We start from the raw sequence: 21,971 nt of genomic DNA, 5'->3' as shown, positions 1-21,971 counted from the left end.
GCTGGCTGACATGTTTATTCAGAAATTCAAAGGTAAAAGGAAAAACAAGATGGCAAGGATTATTTTTACTGCTACTCTTTATTTCATATGGATGGAAAGAAATAACAGGATACATAAGGATACCTCTACAGAACCGTTAGATATTGCTAAGGGTATTTTGTTTGAAGTTATTGATGTCATGGAGGTCAACCTTCAAGACATTACCTAGCTTTTGTTTGGGTTTAGACTGATTATAATTTTGCCTTTGTAAGGTGTGTGGTGTTTACTTTGTTTTTATTGAGGATATGCCCCCATTGTCTCTATGTACTTTTTGTTTATATTTAATACAATCCTTCATTTAGATAAAAAAAAAAAAAAAAAAAAAAAAAAGTATTATCATTTTAGCCTATTTGTGAGAATTTGAGATTTGGTATGTCAAAACTTGTAAATGGATTGTAATGAGGCCGTAGGACATTGTATTACGTCTACTTTATAATATTACATATGCTTACATGTTCACTTTAACACACAATACCATTCTTGGTGAAACAAAAACTTAAAGTTATATTTTTTTTTTAGTTTTTACCCTTTTCTCTTCCAGGGGCATTTTGGGTATTTTATAGTGTACTTTTTTCATTTTCATCCGCTCTGTCGGGTAGAAAACTCGATTTTCGAGGAGGGGGTGGTTTCTTCTTTGTGTTTTTCCAGAAAATATCATCTTGGTCCTCAAAAACCCATATTTTTTCGAAAAATCCTTGCTGCCAGGTTTTTGCTAATTTTTAATACAAGTCTACTTGGTACTATTCATCGACTTTTTTTTGAAAAATGTGCCGACCGATCCAAAACTTTCGGGGGTCTTGTGGGTGTATTTTAAGATTGCATCTTTGAAAGTACAAAAAAAAATTTCCCTAATTGTAGAGAGAGACTTTACACTCCCAATAATTTTTTAACCACTTTTCCCCCTCAATTCCCTTTATTTATAATAGTTATAACCGCCACTGAGCTAGACCTATCTTATTCTCTTTTGGCTGGACTCTACTTCTTTCATCATAACATGGGCTTCCGCAATGACTTATTGGATCTGGGCCCATTCAGCGTGGACTTGCTCCATCGTGGCTATCCATACCCGACCCGTTCTTAGCAATACGAACCATACCAAGCCCGGATCATTTTTGGTGTCTTCATCTGCCCCCAATAATCTCTCTCCTTATTTATTTGGGTGAGATTATTTGAAAAGACACAATCTTGGTCTGACGGCTCGGAACGATGACACGAGGAATCGAACGGCTGGCACAAAGACCCAGACTTCGAGATCTGTTGTGCCACTTTTGCCTTGAACTTTTGAATTCTGTGTCGCCTCCATTTCTTCTCTTTAAAAACTCCGATCCTCTCAACTTTTATCTTCCTTTAACATACCTTGCTTTTATTCTCCGTTGCCTTCCTGCACTTTCCGGCGATCCTTCTTCAATTTCTCCGGCGAGTTTTTCCTTCGCGATTTTGGCTACCTAAAAATATAATAATATATATGTTCATAAGAAGCAGGAAACTAACTAAGCAACTAAAAACTTAAAAAGAGAGTCATACCTTGATATTTCTAGCTTGGAAGCCAAGAATAAACAAGAAGCTACTTTGTGAAAATTCGATCAAACAGTGAACACGGAGTCGCTTTTAACAAAGTTTTGATGTAGCAGTAGCTGAACTGATACATTTATCTTTATCTCTCTTTAATTTTGTATGAACTTACGTACCAACGTGTTCCTAAATCACTTTTCTTCTTTCCCATTATATCCCTAATTACTGAAAACCTTATATCTACACTAAAAATAAAAATTACCTGTTGGTCCAGTTAAGAAAATAATATACATATATATAATAATATATGTATATTATTATTTTGATTGAATTATTTTGATAAGAGTTCTTGTTTATTATTATATATCTTTATCTCTCTATGGTTGAATTAATTTGATAGAGTTCTGATGTAGCAGTAGCTGGACTAATGCTACTATCTTTATCTCTCTTTGGTTGAATTATTTTGTGTAAAATTCAATTTGATACAATAAACCTATAAACACGTGACATATTTTTTTTTGCTTTATTCATGTGCCTTTCACAAAAGCAGTTAAAAAATCATGTGGTCTACAATTACCTAAATAAAACATATGGTATGACTTATGAGAGCATAACATATAGTTCATCAATTGTTTGAGATGGATTTGAAATTTAGGTTTTGTTCGCTGGTATATAATTAGGGGTTTGACATAAAATTTTACCAATTTTATCAATTTTTTTAATTTCATACAACCAAACCTCGCCCTTAAGGATTTTATTTTTTATTTTTAAGCCAAATACATTTCCAAAAAAGAAAAAAAAAAAATTCAAATCTTAAAATGTCACCATTTTGCATAATAACATTGTTATTTTAATTTACTAAATCAATCTCAATCTTTAAAAGTGTATCATAAACAAAATATCATCAATACAATTATTTAAAAAAGTTAGAATAAATTATTTTGAAAAATTTACCAAAAGCTACACTAGTATGGTTTTGAAATTTGAATTATTATTATTATTTATTTATTGTTTTTATTATTATTTATTATTTTCTTAATCGGACCAACAGGTAATTTTTATCTTTAGTATAGATATCACCCATATATTTACTTATATATATTTATTCCACTTAAAAATTATCATTTTAATTTATTAAATATTTTTTTATAAATTTCTAATATTAAATAAAAAATTATAATTATTTTAATTAATTATATGAAGTAGTTATATATTTTAACCCTATCAATTACTTATATCGTAAGTGTTACAAGTTAGCTTAGCTCATAGTGTGCTTTCCTACATGCTTTTTATTGCTCCCTCTCTCCATAACTTTTGTTTTGTTATTAGGACATTTAAAATTACCAAGTTGTTGTTTTAAATTCAAGGGTAAAGTACAATAATTAAGGATACAATAGGAAAGAAGACAAGTGATTTAGGGACACACTGACACGTGAGGAGCCAGTACAGTTCATACAAAACCAAAGAGAGATAAAGATAAATGCATCAGTCCAGCCACTGCTACATCAGAACTCTGTTGAAAGCGACTCCGTGTTCACTGTTTGATCGAATTTCCACAAGGCAGCTTCTTGTTTATTCTTGACTTCCAAGATAGAAATATCTAAGGTATGACTCTCTTTTTAAGTTTCTAGTTGCTCAGTTAGTTTCCTGCTTATGAACAAATATATACATATATATTATTATATTTTAAGCGATATTTCTTTTGGTCACCTTTTGTATAAATTTATCGAGATTCGTTATATATATATATACTTAATAGTATAAGTTTGTTCCATTTTTTAGATCAAACATACTTTTTTTAGTCAAGTCTTTTTGGTTTTGTTTTACGATTCATTTTGTGTGTGTGTATATATATATAGATTTTGTGTTTCTTTGGTGGTTTCCATCTCTGTACGTTGCAGTTTTTGTGTTGGGTATTTCAGTTCTTAGTTTCATCCTAATTTTTCAAATATTATTTTATTTTGTTTATAGATCTACTGTTTTTAGATAGTATTTGGCTTACAATGAAGGACCATTTGTTGATTTCTATGATTTATATACATTTTTGGGGCAGATTATTATTGATACGTTATTTTGTTTATATATATATATATTGTGTTTCCTTGGTGGTTTCCATCTTCAGTACGTTGCAGTTTTTGTGTTAGATATTTCAGTTCTTAGTTTCATCCTAGTTTTCCATATATTATTCTATTTTGTTTATAGATCTATTGTTTTTAGTTAGTATTTGGCTTACAATGAAGGACTGTTTGTTGATTTCTATAATTTCTATACATATTTGGGGCAGATTATTATTGATATGTCATTTTGTGTGTGTGTGTGTGTGTATATATATATATATATTGTGTTTCCTTCGTGGTTTCCATCTTCTGTACTTTGCACTTTTTGTGTGGGGTATTTCAGTAAGATTCTTAGTTTCATCCAAGTTTTCCAAATATTATTCTATTAGATCTGTTGTTATTAGTTAGTATTTGGCTTACAATGAAGGACCATTTGTTAATTTCTACGATTTCTATGCATATTTTAGGGCGGATTATTATTGATAGGTCGTTTATTGAGTTGTATGTCAGACATCACAAATTTTTATTTTTAATTATATATGTTTCCTGTTACTTTAGTCTACTTAATTTAATTTGTGTTTCTGTGGCTTCATTGCTTGACAGACTTTATTCAATCCTAAGAAGAGGAAAAAAAAAAAACTTTATAGACACATTGTTTTAAATTAATATAAATTACCTTTTTATTTTTGCAGCCCCCAAGATGATTTCAAGTCTTGGGAAACCCATCTCTAGAATGATTGCTCCACATATTCCTGGTATTTTCACATTCACAGGTAAACAATTTTTTTCTTTTTTTTTTTATTTATTATTTTTTAAGTTATAATTTTTCATTGTTTGTTAGCCTTCTAAACAGCAACAACACAATATTTTGTTTCAGAATGATCTACGGAAACAAAATGTGTTTGCTTTTCCAAAAGGACCAAAACAAAAATGCAGTAAGTGCATGGTTTGTTAATATCAGATATGATTGTTTTTCCACAACAGCATTATTAAGTTCTCTTTCCGAGTTACTAAGGAAGTACTTTTGTTTTGGTTTTGGTTTTTGTTTTTGTTGTAGACACCTTATATTCAGTTCGTAGTAGAACAGTTTCTCGGCTTAACTCCTTTAATTTAGTATGGGGGCAGCCTATTGGTTTTTATCTCTCTTATTATTTTTTAATTTACAATTTTGTCTTTATTTGGTAGACTTCTAAACTAAGAATAATATTATTTTGTTACAAAATTTATATAAAGGGCTTGAGATAGATTGGGTACACAAGGGATCAATAACCCCTACCGAAGCAAAGATTGGCAATAATCCCAGGTATTGAGCTTCCTCTCCCGTCATTAACCCCACCATTTGCTTTACGAAGTTGCATTCTATTAAAAAACCATACTCCAAAAGTTTAAGCTACGAGTGGGTGTAACTTTTATATTTAAATTCTTCAACAGATTCCTTTCCCATATGCTTAGAATTGAGCATTAGTACATCTCGATCGATCCCCATGTGCCTCAATCGATTGTGGAGGCTTCAATGTGCCCTATACTAAAGTTTTCAAAAAACTTATTTATTTATTTCTTTTTAGGTCTGATTAATTATGTTCATGTTACATTTCAATTTAAAAAAATTACACTTACAACAAAATGTAAGTACAAATTTCTATTTCATTACAATAAAATAATTATTGTTACTATAAAAATGTCCAAGGTAAGAACTAAAAAAAGGTCAAGAAATCATTACACGTATTACGAAATCTTGACAAAAATTACAAAGAATGTGAATTGTGGGGACACTGTAAGAAAATTTCTCCATTTATGGTTTCCTTTTTCCAAGTTTGACATGAACTTGCTTTATTTATGATGTGAATATGCTATATGCTTAAATGCTTCACAGCAAGAAACGAAAAATTAGTTGAAAATCTTTGCTTTTAAAAGGGTAACGCCCCAGAATGCTTATTGAAAAAGTTTTGGATTGTGATTCCAGAAAAGTCTAAAAGACATGTAACAATAACTTCAAATCCTCTTCCAAATTTTGATTCTAAACTTTTAAAAGACAAGATATAATTTCAACATTTAGTTTCATTTAATATCAGACAAATCAAACCCAAAATAAGAAATTTTTTTTTTTTTTTTTTTTTTGGGAGGGAACAAAACAAAGTTCCAAGAGGGATATTTATTTATTTTTTTTTTTTTTTCACATTCAATGGAGACCTTTGGGCTGTCAAATTTTGTTCACAAGCTCTCTCACCCTTGTGAAATCTGATTGAAAAGGATCAAATTGACCATGTGAAAGAATTGAAACAAACTACACAAAAAAGAAGATCAAGTTGGTACCCAGGACAAGCAATGTGAGGTGCCCAAACTAAAAATTTTAATGCACCGGTGTGTAAGAAAAATAACAAATCAATTGATAAAAGTGACAACCGTTGTGATTATCAACTCAAATTTAAAGTAAAAATAAAGCTATATACTAATAAAATGAGACATTCTTTTTAATAGATGAAAAAATTAATTGATGAACAATATAGCACCACTACTAGAACAATTAGAATAAGTTGAAAGAATTTACCTCCTTTTTTTTTCTTTTTTTTTCCCGTTTCTACTCATTTCAGTTGGTCTTTTTGTTTCTTTTCCAAAATTTAAACCTACATCATTAAAATTGAGGCACATAACATATTAGAAACTTGATGTTGAAATGTGAATATTTTATTTCATAATTTATGCTAGACTAAAATAAGAACAGTAATATACAACTACATAAACAAGTTACAAGATACACACAGAATTGTTGTACCAAGATTGAGGGACTTATACATACATGCATAGAGATGACTGGTTGGAGAGAAACTTTTGCTAGTGGGAAAGACATTTTTTAGAAGCAGCGGACAGATTAGGTGGATGAGAGATGAGAAGTAACTTTTGCATCTTAAAAGGACTTCTAATATTCCTTTTCTGTCAAGAACATCCTTTTCTAAATGAAAACCTCACTTCAGTAGAGATTTACCAGTAGGCTAGTTGGCTTTTTCATTCGTTCTGTCTTATTGGGAAAAGTAGTAGCGGAGAACATTTGATGTGATCAAGATCTACTAATTATTTTGGATGCAATGGATCATCCATTGGGCTAACAAAAAGAGGTAAGAAAAGAAAATATGGGATTTGTTTTAAGTTTGTTTTAGGAACTTTGGAAAAGCATAGCATTTACTTGGGTTTACTTTTTCTAATTGAAGATAAAATTTGATTTATGAATATGGTATTGTTGCCTTCTCAATGAATCCTTATTTGGAGAAATAAGGCAGGTTGTGCTAAGCAACAACTGTTGTCATGAGAAAATGTTTCAATCAACTCGGAATTGAACCTGTCTACAGGATATAATTCTCAACAGTGAATTGAATGTTTTTTAATATGTAGTTCTGGAAGTGTGCTGTGATAGTACAAATTTCTGGGCATTTTAAGGTGTAAAGCTATGCCCTTGCAAAAAAGAGGTGTTTAAGTCCATTAAGAAGCAGCATCATATACATGCTTAATACTATATATTGTTGTTATATATATATATATATATATATATATATATATATATATATATTCACGTCAGTACTTCTGAAAAAGATAGAATCGATATTTAGTCCTTTATTCTGTGGACTATATTTTTGAATGATAGAGGGTGTGTGCTTAGAAGAATATTAGTAGATGTGGGATCTATTTATTAGACAATGGCAAAGGACTGTTATGTTAATGCTGCAGGTGATGCAAACAGGAAGGTCCAGGTTTGGAATCACAAAGTTATACATTATCAAAATAAACAATTTTGCAATAAAAACCAAATCCGGACCCATTTCACTCCAAATGAAACACATCTATTTAGAAGGAGAAGGAGGTATACCTTTCCGGACCATTTTCTTAACGAAATCTCTCACTGCTTTCTTTGGCTTGCTGGTAAATGGCGAGAGAGACAGAGAGGGGAAGAGTTATGGGGCGCTCAAATGACAGAAAGCTCAGATCTGGTTTTCACTTGTTGGAGTCTAAAAGGAGGATTCAAGGCGGTATTGACTATGAGAGAGAGAGAGAGGGAAGAGTTATGGGACGCTCAAATGAGAGAAGCCTCAGATCTGGTTTTCAGGTCATCGGAAAATTCAAGGCGGTATTGACTCTGTGTGTGTGTGTGTGAGAGAGAGAGAGAGAGAGAGAGAGAGAGAGAGAGGGAAGAAGGGAAAGCCCAAAGGGAAGAGACGGATGAAGATGTGAGAGGGAGGAGTTATTGCAGAGCGTATAGAGTGAGTGCAATCGCATTTATGGAGGCTGGTTGTGTATGGTGAAACGACTTATACACCTCACCCAACCACTACTAATGCTTTTTCCCATACCCCCATGTAACTCTACAAGCACCTTTAACTTCTCCCTATGCATCCCATGTGACTCGATTTTTACTTTTTGATTTAGCACAAATTTGACAACCATCTTCAAAGTTGGTTTTATCCCCAGGTTAGTATTTTTATATCCATATATTAGATCGAGAAGTAGTAATAATTATTTACCAAATCTTTTCTTCTTTTTTTTCTTTTTATGACGTGGGAACGTCTGCAATTATCTGTCCTTTGGACTTCTAACTATCGGGTAAATCTCCGGTTACTCATCCCGGCCCCCACAATGTAAGTAACAGGTAAGTCAGGAACTTATAGAGCTGGAGGAGAATCGAACCCATACCCAAGCACTAAATTTGGTGGTCTAGCACTTAGAGGTTCCCTCCCACCAACTCTGTTGGCGCCCCTGGGGGCATTATTTACCAAATCTTAATACAGCTTGTGCTAACATTTGTTAGCGGTCATTTTACAGCATCGCATCGATCACAGTTTCATTTCAAGGAGTTGGATAATGTTTCAATTTTTTTCAACAATTTCATTTAAAGGAGCTGCCTAATAACAAATTCTTAAACATGCAGCACACTCCACTACACTATCGCACCATAGCCTTAGATTCTTCTATTTGCAATTATTTTTTTCTTCTTCTTTTTTCTTTTTTCATTTAGGAAAAGAATTAGAAAACTTGACATAGAATTTGAACCTTTAAGACCCAAAGCTACCAAGACAGAGGTAGTCCAATAAAAGTAGATTTTATTGTAGGGAGAAAAAAAAAAAATATATATATATATATATATATATATATATATATCATCTTCATAAAAATTGCTAATATTGCCTTGGACAGTCAACCAAAACACCAAATGAGGGTAAATTCAGCTTTCCCTAAAAATCTCATGGCCAAAAATTGCTAATACTGAAGCTCTTCGTAGCCTACGGCAGGCAATGATCCAATATCAGTCCACACATTTTCCTTCCTCAACTCTTGGAATTTTCATGCGTAGAAAAAACCCTAACCTTGACCTGGAAAAGTGCATACATAACCACACAGAGAGAGAGAGAGAGAGAGAGATGAAAGGACACCCTAGTCAATATAATACTCTCCTAGTGGATGCATAAATTCAAATGGCTTCTTGCTGCTGCTTAAAGAGAGAGAAGCATGAGTGGAAGCAGAAAATATGGCTTTCATGCCCACTAACGCTGGAAATCTATATAGAAAAAAAAAAAAAAAAATCAACATCAGCACATCAAAGAATAATATGAATTAAAAAGCAGCTATTTGTGATCCACTTTGCTACTAAGTTATATAAGCATTGAGAATTCTAGTAATCAGTTCCTTCTACATAGCATACAAGTTAAATTCACGCGTTAACTCGATATCAAAAGTTGAGAACAACTAGAAAATAAGTAAAAGAAAAGCTAAGATGCAGAGAGAGGGATTGGCTTCACTGCATTTTGGATACGCTTAAATGCCAACCTCACTCGTTCCTTAAGGCCTTCATTTTCACTTTCAACATCGCCACTCTGTTTATCAAGATGCGCCACATTCCCATCAACACTTATCACCAGCTTCCCATTCTCTCCAGGCTTCACATCTCCAAAGAGTGAAACGAGAAGGGCATGGCAGATTTTTTCAGCCTTCTTCACGTTTTCTTCTTCATTTATTTCTGGCTCCTCAACAACTACTTTGGGCATCTCCCGACTTACATTTAAAACCAGAGCCACAACCGAGTCTGAGACCATGTCACTAATAGGATCTGCTGCCCAATGCACAGAAATATGATTCTCCGATTCCTGCTTCACCGTCACTCGATCGTGCACTCGCAAAGTTGGAACCCCGGACTCATCATCAACAGATGACTCTACACTCTCATATATTTGCTTGAGCCTGTGCTTTATCACAGCAAAGGCACCTGAGTAAGGGATGGTAATCCTTTGAGTGACATTTGCAGTGGATAGCTGCGAGAAGATATGGAGATCATCAGGGGACATGATCTGATAAGTGAAGCCTTTCTTTACCAGCAAACCACTGACGGTTTCACCAACTTCTGGGGTCCTTTCGGCCAGCTTTCCAATAGTTTTCGCCATTTTCTCAGAGTTGAAATACATTTCAACCGACTGGCAATTCTTAGGGGAGATAATTTTGGTGTTGCGGTCAGCAAACAGGGAGATAAGCTTCTGCTTAAGCCTTCCCATCTCATTAGCTTCTCCGTGAACAAGAATAATATTAGGAGGCATAAGCTCTTTTAAGAAAGCACTCGTCTGAGCATAATCCGCATGAGCTGAGAAGGAAATGTAATGGACCTGCATGTTGAGAGGAGCAGTCAAACCGTTCATGAGAGTAACTTCCTTGGGTTCATTAATGATGGTTTTGGCCAACGTCCCTTCCACAACATATCCAGGTATAACACAAGCATTTTTCTTATCAGTGCACCATTTATCAAATAGTTGGCGAGACAACCCACTCTGAAGGCCACTCGGACTTGCCATTACCACTGACGGGCCTACATCATCGAAATTCTCAATACTCTTCAATGGTGATATGTGCTTGAAATCAAAAGGGTTCGAGGTGGCAAATTGATTGCGGATTCTCTCATTCATGGAATTGATGTATGTCTGGTAAACAGCCATGCACCTTTTTGCGAGGGGTGAAGCATAATATATAGGAATATTATGGAGCTCAGGATGGTTCGACCAATACTCATCAAGGATCAGGAGGAGTTCTTGGGCACGGCCAAGGGCAAATGCTGGGATCAGAACGCGACCCCCTTGAGAAATGGTAGAGTGAATGACATCAGTGAAGCGCTTTTCTCGAACATGTCGTGGTTGATGCAGTTGAACACCATAGGTGGATTCAATAATGCAAATGTCAGGGGAGAATTGTGGGAGCTCAGCAGCACGGAGATGCCTGTCTTCTTCACGAGAATAGTCTCCAGTGTAGAGCACTCGGACACTAGCAATGTCCACCATGAACATGGCAGCACCAAGGACATGACCAGCAGTGTAACACCAGAAGCGGATACCATTTACTTCTAATGTCTGATGGAAGTCAATAACCTGCCAAAGAGGGATTTATGGGGTGTTAAATGAGACTCAACAGATACACAATTAAGTTTCATTTATTTGCATAAGCTAATTACTGTAATTGTCAATGTTCCTAAAATTGCAGCAGCAACTGTTTGGTGTTATGTCAACCAATAATTTTCCATATGAGAGATTATATAGAGAACATAATCTTCTGCTTTTCAAATTATATTTTATTTTAAATTTCTGTAACAAGCTATATATTTCTCCAATTTATCATCTGAAAAAAGATCTTTAAGAAGCGATGCAATCACAATTATAATTACTAGAATGATAACGTGCAATGCATACATATAGCTGATACAAGTTTCTACATCTTAAGATAGTTCCACTTATGTCAAGTTTGTCCACGACTCCTAAAATCCAGAACACCAAGAAGCCCTTCACCCAATAGTTAAAGTGATGTAGAGAAGCCAACTAAAAAGAAGAAGCTGGTAGAGTTTCAGGATGGGTGTGAGACTTGTTACGCTACGCAGAAGCTATGCTTAAGGTCCCCAGGTCTGGATAGGCATGTAAAAAAGCTTCAGGTTAAAGTAGTTGATAAAAACAGAAGCAGGATACGGGCACTGTCAATATAAACTTGAGAGAATAAATGCATCAGAGCTAGCTATGGTAAAATAAATAGGCTTCAACATATGATTGCCCGGGATTTAAAATTTTATAGGGTACAATGGCCAAACTAAGGTTGAACTAAAGGGTATGCTAGAGGATAAAAATAATACTTAAACGTACTTGTGGTTCAGTATCTCAACTACAAAATCATAATTATATCGAGTCTGGAGACTGAACGACATGTAACCCAAACATATTTCAAATCATATTGATACTGTGAACATAATTTTAAATTGCTTTTTGATGTACTTCCATATATTCAAGTTAGCCAGCAAATTGCAGGTTGGGAAGTGAAATCCGCTCAAACTGAACTAGGTCCCAAACCCAGTTCCTATTTCAAACCAAGCATTGCAAAATCTGATGCTTGAAGTGTAACAAACAACCATGAGGACTCTGATCACATGCAAAAAGAAGTGTAATTTTTCTTGAAAATAATTTATCTGCCGGTTTAATGACATGGAACTGATAGGTCGGATGTGGCAGCTCCACAAAATTTAGACACTCAGACGATTCTAGATGCAAGGATTTATAAGTTTTCTATATCAAATTCATACCCTTCCGAGTTTTCAAATGCATTTAAACTAAAGAACGAATTAACCGACAACTTTTAAATAGAATTCTAACACAAGGCATCTTTCACTAGTTCTTTTCCGTAATCTCAAAGTAAATAAATCTTTTGCAAGTGTATAACAGGTGCCAGATATGTGGCGGACACAATGTGTCATGTCCACCAGTGCTCGACAAGAACTTTTGCTGTGGCAGAACCAGTGACAATAATTCTGTCCCTATGCATAACCTTCAAAGGGAAAGGAACTTCAAGTCTTTACCACTTTCTAGAAGAAGAAACAAGTCCAATCATTATTTAACATTTGTTATTCTACACAAGCAATACCAATAGAACCCTCTGACATAGAACTTACATCAAGAAAAGCCAAATGTATGACAAACTTCTTATTTACTTTAAGATAGCTTTGCAACCAGCATTTTTTTCACTAAAAAAAGTTAGATGTATACAACAATTGTATTGTTAAAAATGATGAATAAGCAAGGGGTCATTTAGCAACATTAAAAAAAAAATGCTGGCATATAACCTGAAGAGTAATGCAGGACCCTCTCATGAGAAGAGCCATGAGCTCTCCCTATTTAGCCATTGGATTGAAAAATGCATTAAATAATTCATTTGACTTTTCACATATCTCAAAAAGCTGTTCCAATCCAATGGTTAAATAATGAGACCTCATGGCTCTTCTCATCAGAGGGTCCTCTTAGGAGCATTACTCTAACCTGAATTAGATCATACACTATTTATATAAAAACATTTTCCAGAATATCAGACAGAAAGTTCAGATGTAATAAAATTGCAATGAAACACAACTATGGCTAACATACAAATATTGCAATGTACCACAATGATAGCTAACAAACAATCACCACATCCATATTCATGAAATCAATGAAACAATGTCGAAACTTTTTTTTTAAAGGATTCAATGCAACACTGACAGAAGAAAAGCTTAAGAGAGATTTGAGTGATAAGAGATATGCAAACAACGGACTGATGTTCTACCATCAGTGTGTGAAAACAAACTTATCAAAAAAAATCAGTGCGCGAAAACAAAAACAAATGTCATATGGAAAGTTCTTGATAAGTGATCCACTTCTAAGTCTAAATTCAGAATAATTGCAATCCAATCCCAAACGGAAACCAAATTTTAATTGGGAGAAAAACTCTGACAAGATGGAGATTAAAAAATAAAAAATAACAATAACAATAAATAAACACACCTCAATTTTATCCATGGAGCGAAGGATATCTTGTTCATCATACAACATATCTTCAACTGAAACTTTGCTCACTTTTACATAATCCGACAAAAGTAACTTGTAGATAGCCTTTGTAGCATGAGTCATAAAAACTCGCCCCTTGAATGTGGTCTAGAAAAGAAATCCAAGCATTTCAGCTTATCTGCAAAAGACCTGAATAAAATAATTGAATAAAATCTAATTAGGAATGCAAACAAACCTTCTCCAAGAAATATGGAAGGGAAGCAGCATGATCCAAGTGAAAGCTGCACACGGAAAGCATTGTTGTACAATGGATCAATTGACAAAATTAATTAAATAAAAAATGGTAGTTTCAAATATTATGGTCAAAACTGATTCCACAAATACATTTCATAAACACATGAGACAACTCATGCACATGAGAAATTAATTACAGTGGAATACCCAATAAAGGGGATATAATTACGGTTAGTATATTAAGGTTACAGTAGACTACCCACTATTAATATATACATGGTTCCATTAAGTTTCTAACATAGGCTGATACATCCCAACAGCAAGAAGTAATGTGCAGCCGGCACGCTCCAGGAGCACTAAAGTGCCAAGATCTTTGGAGTCTAAGGTAAAGGCGTAACATAGGTGCAAGCCTAAGCATTAAAACATAATGCGTGATTACAATGTATACTAAAAAAGTTTTAAAAAATTAAATACGCAATACAAGTAGTCAACATCAAGATGGTTGAATTTTTAAACCTAATAGCTAATTTAGTGAAAATGGGCCTTGGTGCAACAATAAGGTTGCTCCATCTTGACTTGGAGATCATAGGTTTCAAACGGAAAACAGCCTCTCCACATGCGGAGGGCAAGGCTATGTACATCTGATCCTCCATAGACCCCGCAATGGTGGGAGCCTCATGCACAAGGCTAGCCCTTTATAGCTAAATTAGTGTATATATCATTTCAATTTGCATATGCCTTCAATTAAATCAATGTACACTTGAAACAATTCAAAATACACAACTTAAAGGAGTCTTTTGGCATATCAAAGATTAAGAGGGTCAACTAAATCGATGCAAATGCATAAACTAAATTAGTGTATATATCCTTTCAATTTGCATATGCCTTCATTAAATCAATGTAAGCTTGAAACAATTCAAAATACAAAACTTAAAGGAGTCTTTTGGCAGATCAAAGATTAAAAGGGTCAGCTAAATTGATGCAAATGCATGAACTAATCAAATACCATTACAAGTGCAAAGTTTCAAACATACATTATATTATCACTTATCACAAAAAAATAAAATAAAATAAAATAAAACGTGCTATCTTATCATATTCACTGGACATATTTAATGAAAGTAACCAACCATAAATTTATAAATTCTAAAAACCAAATATCAACTAGGATTTAAATATATGATAAATTGATTATGACCAAGAGAGCTAATAAGCGGTCACATTAAAAGAAGATACAATTGAATGATAAACACTCTTTTTATAGCCCCGTGCCTACTAATCTACTAATGAGCGCAGTTGAGAGCTTTGTGGCTGTTTGAATGAAGGGGCACAATCCTATGGCTTTTTTGGAGTCTAGATGTGCCCTTAACAACTATGTTTGAAATTATTACAAATTTATTAAAATAAAAAAGAAAATTATTCAGAAAAAAAAAAAATGGCAAGCTCTCTATGTATTTTAGAAGTAAAGATGGGTTTGCTGGAGAATTTTCAGCTAGTAGAAGGAATGCCTGCCAGTCTCCAGACATGTTTGTTGATAATTCTCTCTTCCAATCCAAAGCTTGTACAAGATATGATTAAGGGCTGCAAATGGACCAAGCAAGCCAAGTATCAGGCAGTTTGAGCTCACATTATCAAAGTGTGGCCCAATATCGTACTTGCTTTCAAACTTCTGTTCGAGCTTGGGTTGGGAGCAGCTCAACAAGCTTGCAAGCTAAGGCAGCTCAGCCAGGCCACATGCTATGGCCCTTAAACATTAGTCATTCGTCAAATTTCTGTTTGTCTGATATCAGAAATTTTTAAATCAAGAAACAGAAATCAGAAATGGACAGCATGATGTACTCCAAGGTGTAAGAATTGGTAAGCTTTCCCTTCATCCGTAATACTTAAAATGCTTTTACATTAAACACAGTGCAAACATGCTCAATTAAATAGTTTTCGAAACAACTATTTAGACAAGAACTAAAACAAAATTACATATGAGCTGTAGAACCTTCTTTCACTAGTCTATCAAGCCATGCGTGGCCTTGTGCAGCCTCAGCTAGTTTAACAAGTGAGCTTCAAATAAGGCTTTAGCTTGGTTCATTTTATAATCAATGAGGCTAGAAAGCTTGAATGGGCTCATAAGTCACACGTAAGTCGATCTCAAGCTTTTCATGAAAATGCAGCCTTGGATTTAGAACAGCCTAAGGCAAGTTCATCCAAAGTTCAAAAATTCACAAGCGCAAAGCTCTGTTCACGGATGAAGTCAGTTTGCAAAGACATGTCATGTTTAGGAAAGAACCTCCCATTGTTGTTGCCTAAAAGTATGAAACTTCAGCACAAATTCATACTTGAGGAGAACATTCAAAAATGTAAAGTAACTACCAGACTCCCTACTTCCATAGGAACTGCTAAACTTTAAGAAGAAGCTAAGGAAAGTCTTATAAAGAATAAGCAGATCGCCAACTGAACTGGGGAATCTAAACAGCACTCATGCATATGTATAGCTACTTACAAGTTACAACTAGATATTCAAGCAGCAAGAGAGCACTAAAGAGTTGGAAAAATCTTAGCCAATATGGTTCCAGGTGTGGCGAGACCCTCATTTTCCTTTTCTACCAATAAGATAACTCTATAAGCAGGAGCAATTTAGTCCATGAGAAGCTCAAGGAAAAGCAAACTTAAAGACGAGGAAGTTCCTTAGAGTTAACCTTTTTGGCAATTCATGAAGTGTTGGCAAATGGAATGCAGCAGACTACATGGTTTATATCTTGGATCAAGTTACATTCATAATCTTCCTACAGTCTTTTTTGGGTTTGGATATGTTTTCAAACTTCAAAATTTTAATTTTTAATTCAAGTCAAAGTTCTTATAACAGTGAGAAAAGTTGTAGCTCCATGTATGAAATTAGTAAGCAAAGTGATTCACTCAACAAGAAGCTCAAGAAAAAACAAACCAGATGATGATGAAAATTGTGGACTTTAATTTGATTTAAAAGGGACCAGACAGTGACCTATTAGGTCAAGTTTTAGAGAGGTCATATTAGGCGTTTGGAGTTAATGGTATATTGGTAATTTTTAATTTGCTGGACATGAAAATAGGAAGTTACATGGGTAATATTTTAGATTATATTATGTTATCAAATCTTTTTACATGGCAATTAGCTGGTTCAGATATGTTTTAGATATCACATGTTTTAATTCCAATTTGAAGTCAAAATCCCAAATCCAGCAGCATCTTTACGTCTATGAATTTATTTGAAAGGGAATGGTCTAAAGAAATTTCTGAAGCTTTTAGAACTCTCTTAAGCTTGTGTGATTCAACACTAACCCTAGGTGTCAAAATTTAAGTGAGATGTTTTTTGCACGCTATCCCACGCGCCCAAACAGCTTAAGAAGCTATTACATGAGACTACAAGATTTGACACAAGGTAAGTACAATAGTGCCATCCTTGGTGTCAAGTTTTAGATGAATTCATGTTAAGTTGTTTCGAGTTAATGGTATTATGCATTGGTAATTTTCAAATTTGCTACACATGACTAAGAGTAAGTTACATGAGTCATATTTTGAAACATGTTATGTTATTGAATCCTTTACATGGTATTTAGTTGGTTTAGATAGATTTTATAGATCACAGGATTAAATTTCAAGTCAAAATCCCTGTTGAAATAGAAGAAAAAAATCCGGCAGCCTCCTTACACCATGAATTTATTCGAAAGTGAATGGTTAAAAAAAGTTTCTTAAGTTTTTAAGACTCTTAAAATAGTGTGATGCAAAACTAACCATAGGTGTCAAAAACCTAAGTGTGATCTTTTTTGCAGTCTATCCCACGTGCCCAAAACGGATTAAAGGGCTTTCAAAAGAGACTACCGGATAAGGATACATGTAACATGGTAAGTGCAACAGTGCCATACTTAGCATTCTCCAGAGACTAAGTATTGGGATTGGATCGGATACCATCCTTTAATTTGAGCTTTTGTGGAGCATGCATGGCTTCGATAACAACATCAACTGAGACCAAAGTTATTTACTTTGAGCGCATCAGTATCCTTGAACATGTGTAAGCGGGAATGTCCTAATAACATACTGACTGCCATAATATCGTGGTTAAAGAATGTGCAGAAATAGCCATCAATCCATTATGCATGCATCTAAGAGAGTTGGTGTGAAAAAACGCACAGAAGTGTCTAATGATGGACACAAAGCTGTAGTGGGGATAACACATCTCCATAACTGCCCAAGTGAACGTCCCAACTCAACTATAAGGACTTCTGCAAGGGATGGTTCACACCCACCAGCACTTCACATTCTGCAAGGGATGGTTCATACCCTTTGCACTCCATATATAATTAATACTCACCCTCGTTCAGCATCTTTCTATCTCTTCCCACGAAGATAATATGATAGCAAAATAACATTGCACAGGAGCATTTCTTCGTGCATGCATGATAAAGGGGCAAACCCAATGCACGAGGCTCCAGCCATTGCGGGGTCTAGGGTCAGATGTACGCAGCTTACCTCCGCATGTAGACATAGAATGACCACTAACATAGCTAGGAAAGTATATCAAATTATGCAGAGCAAAGAATAAAGGAAGTAGTTAGTAGTCTAACTCTTTGGGGCCTTTATTATAATGTAAAATGACTTCTAGAAAGAATCCAACTTTATGGCAGGTGTTGCATATTATTTCCACATGGTGAAAGCCACAAAGAAATTAGAAACTATGAAGTTCTAATAAAAAATATCTACCACCCTTAGCTGATAACCCTATGAACAAAAGATAGAGGAAACGTTCAAACTACTTTCCCTCCAAATCCAGGCTGTATCTGAGTGTCAGGTTGTAGGAATAGTTGACCAAGATGTCCGCACTCACAAAAAGTAAAACCTACAATTCAACACAACTTACATCCTGCATCTTGCATCTTTATGAGGTAACTACCAGCCAACCTTTTTCCTATGCTAAATTCTAATGACATCTTGACATGTAACTCTCCATCCTTAGATCACCGCCTCCAAACTTTATTGCACGAAGAACATCTATAAGCTAAATAAGTCATCTTTAAAATGCCACAGCTATTTTTAAACACATCCTATCTATGTTAAGATTTACTTATCAATATGTGTGTGTGTGTGTGTGTGTATTCCACATTCAGATCTCTTGATTCCAAAATCGTAATATAATCATAGTACTTCCCCACCAAAACCTAACCTCATGACTCATACAGCATGGTGAATCGGTGACAGCCAATATCATCATTCAAAACAACATATGGGGAAAAAAATCACTAACATTTATAAAATTTAGTAGCAAGGGGAATTAGAGTTCTAAATAGAAAAACAAGCAAGTATATTGAAGAAACAACTCTTTACCAGAGTCAGATTTTCACCCCTCAAAGGTAGCTTACTTCCAAGAAGAAACTCTCCCACATTATCTTTCCCTCACTCTGTCCATAACAGGTAACACTCTAAAACGTACCTAGAATCTAGACACTACCTTGAGCTCAGCTAATTGCAAGCATAGTGAAGAAATCCATTCCCCTATTACCAAGATTTCAAATAATACTACGACTGCTATTAAATCATCTTGATTTAGTTCAAACATCAAAAAAACATCTTACCACCCAAAATTGACAATAGAAGCATCATAAACAAGACAAAAAGATCACCTGAAAACTGAAAATAGGAGATGCACCTAGAGCCACAAAGAAACGCTCAATGAAGCCTCTGTATTCACTACTTTGGAATATAAAATAAAAATAAAAACACAAAACGGCTACAGGGTGATAGTAGTCACTTGACTGAGTGATCTATATTTCCACTGACCTCAAAGAATCTGTTCCAACTCTGAACACAAATTAGCTAAAGAAAGTATGTAGTTCCAACACAAATTCAACCTAACAAATCACGTAGATCACTTAAGTATAATTCGCAAAGCTGAGGACCCAAATGCAAATAGGTCTAATGTAAAATAGCAACTTCTTTTAAATTTTTCACAGCAACTCTGAATTTTGTTTTAATTAAGCATACCATTAGCTGATTGATACATAACAAGTGAAAACTGAGTGAAAAGAAGTACATACTGGGTGACAAGAAGAACATCAATGGTTGAAGGATCAATGTCATCAAAGTAAGGCAAAGCAGCCATGCCCGAGTAAGCCGGATGAATTCCACAGTCAAACTATAAAAATAAATAAATGAATAGAAGGCATACAAGTTAGCAACAGAACTCAAAAGCTCAGTAGTTCAAATAAAAGCAAAATGGGTTTAATTCATTATACCAAAACAGTTTTCCCTTTGTAAGACATGTACACGCAGGACCGACCCACTTCATTGCCAGCCCCTAAAGGGGTTATAATCAGCTGATCCCCTTCTCTTGTTGCTGATGAATCGCGTTTCTTCAAAGAGGACGGCGGTTGTCCTGTTGAAGCCATTCTCTAACTCAACAATCACACAGAACCCCCTCAATAAACTGCGAAAATCAAATGATATAAATAACTCTCCTTTCTGCCAAATAAATAACAAGGAAAAAAAAACAAATTTGAACTCAAATGTGCCTTATAAGCTTCAAGAAAGAATATAATTCCTATAACCCAGATTGAAAGCTATGATCGTCCGTTTGGTTGCAAAAAGCCCATAGAAAAATAAAAATAAAATGGACACAACAACTAAATCAATTATTGTCTAGTTACTTTCTTAGTTTCTTGTAAGCCCTCAAATTTTGTTTTCTTATTAGCCACCAAACATGACCTCACTAAGTGCATAGTTGAAACCACAACAACATAAAAAATCACAGTTTGGTTGCTGAAATAATACAGAAGAATTAAAAAATACGAAAAAAGAATGCAAAACTTCAATTTTACATTCCCTTTTATTTTCCTTCAGTTTCAAGGTAACCAGATGAAGGGAATGCAAACATTTGATAGTAAATATTTGAAGTAATTGGCCAAAATTATTCAACAAGAAAAAGAAAACAGAACTTACAGTGTATGGAAATAATGTAGAGAAATGAAGTATAAGGAGGGAGAAGGCAGGCTTACAAAGGCTAAAACCCTAACTCGAAGATGTTCATCAATCATCATTGTGTTTTACACTCGGAGTATAAAACAATATGGTACTGTTTGCTCAAAAAATTTATGAGTACAAATTGAGCAAAACTCTGAGTTCACATGAGCATTTTATTCATATATATATGTGGGCTAAATTGCATTAAACCCTCCTGAACTATCACTTTGGGGCAAAGTACCCCTGAACTACCAACTCAACCAAAATACACTCCCGTACTATTAAAAGTTGCAAACAGTAGCATAACTTAAGTCATTGAGATAAATGCAAATTCACCCAAATGTCTCTTCAATAGACTTAATTGAAAACTGAAATTTTCGAAAATCACAAATGGAAGTACAAATTCATCACACCCACAAAAGAACGGATTGATGCATAGAGACATGGATATGGGTTCAGGAAGAGGCAAGGAACGTAAATTGACAAATGACAGTTTCTATATATAAATGCATTATACAGAATATGATGAAAGAACCTTAACCCAACAACTAGAACCATGTAAATGCATTATACAGAATATAAATTACAATCTACGGATGAAAGAACCCAACAACTAGAACCTAAACCGGTAATTCTCTGCATATTATATAAAGAGCGTTTTATACCGTCTTCTCTGTCGTCTCGATTACAGCACCTACCGAAACAAAAGAGAGTAGATTAAACCCTAGGTCAACAAACCAAGCGCTGCACAATGGAACCAGAAACCCCAGCTGTCTCCATCGGAAGCAAACCCTAAATCCGTCGTCACAAAACAGCAGATAGACATAGAGATGTGTATGTATAGAGAGAGAAAGAGGGGACTTACCGATGGTGTTTGATTTGTATTTTTGGCGCAAGAGGGTAGAGAGGGCGACGACTACGAGCTTGAGTGTGAGCTCGAGTGTGTTAATTGGGAGTCTGTAGTTCGTTCTTTTTATTCTTATTATTTTAACTTTTAATTACTTTTATTGAAGGGACATTAAGGTAAATTTGCATTTATATAAGGGGTAACATGAGTGCGTACTCCAAAAGGTGTGGTGGGAGTCGACAATAATCAAAATAAATAAATAATAAAAATTATTTAGGCTGCGTTTAGTAACAAAAAAACGTTTCTTATTTTCTGTTGTCAATATCTAAAAAGGCAAAACGAAAACAAAAATCACGTTCAATAAAATGTTTTTGTTTTTCTATAACAGAATACGTTTTCAATTTTTGTGAAGAAAAGAGAAAACATCAAAATAATATTTCTTATGTTTTCGGCACTGTAGCAAATAAACGTTTTCACTATTGT

General features: G+C 34.5%; 1 protein-coding gene and 1 long non-coding RNA gene across 7 annotated transcripts; both read right to left on the bottom strand.

Annotated features, from left to right (window-relative positions):
* Positions 1-360: 360 nt before the first annotated feature.
* LOC132300472 (uncharacterized) lies at positions 361-7,949 on the bottom strand. 2 transcript variants are annotated; one of them, XR_009480445.1, is made up of 3 exons: positions 7,468-7,895; positions 6,157-6,232; positions 361-1,484 (listed from the first exon to the last, which is right to left on the bottom strand). It is a non-coding gene; the product is annotated as an uncharacterized LOC132300472 (long non-coding RNA). The 2 variants fall into 2 exon arrangements; XR_009480444.1 differs by lacking the exon at positions 361-1,484 and having other exon boundaries at positions 5,760-6,232; positions 7,468-7,949.
* A 1,253-nt stretch (positions 7,950-9,202) lies between these two features.
* LOC132300471 (cleavage and polyadenylation specificity factor subunit 3-I) lies at positions 9,203-21,598 on the bottom strand. 5 transcript variants are annotated; one of them, XM_059797560.1, is made up of 7 exons: positions 21,507-21,598; positions 21,307-21,411; positions 19,918-20,108; positions 19,720-19,817; positions 13,662-13,707; positions 13,424-13,573; positions 9,203-10,999 (listed from the first exon to the last, which is right to left on the bottom strand). In XM_059797560.1, the coding sequence occupies exons 3-7, from the start codon at positions 20,068-20,070 to the stop codon at positions 9,362-9,364; spliced, it is 2,085 nt and encodes a 694-aa protein (XP_059653543.1). In that variant the 5' UTR covers positions 20,071-20,108; positions 21,307-21,411; positions 21,507-21,598; the 3' UTR covers positions 9,203-9,361. The 5 variants fall into 5 exon arrangements, with proteins under 5 accessions (XP_059653543.1, XP_059653544.1, XP_059653540.1 ...); XM_059797561.1 differs by having other exon boundaries at positions 21,307-21,335; XM_059797557.1 differs by lacking the exon at positions 21,307-21,411.
* Positions 21,599-21,971: the final 373 nt, after the last annotated feature.

The sequence above is a fragment of the Cornus florida genome, unplaced genomic scaffold, assembly GCF_030987335.1.
Source record: "Cornus florida cultivar Cherokee Brave unplaced genomic scaffold, ASM3098733v1 CherokeeBrave_3.0.0_Hap2_Chr03, whole genome shotgun sequence".
NCBI lineage: Eukaryota > Viridiplantae > Streptophyta > Magnoliopsida > Cornales > Cornaceae > Cornus > Cornus florida.
Note: the sequence above shows the minus strand (reverse complement) of the source record. Positions and strands in the feature narration are given on the sequence as shown.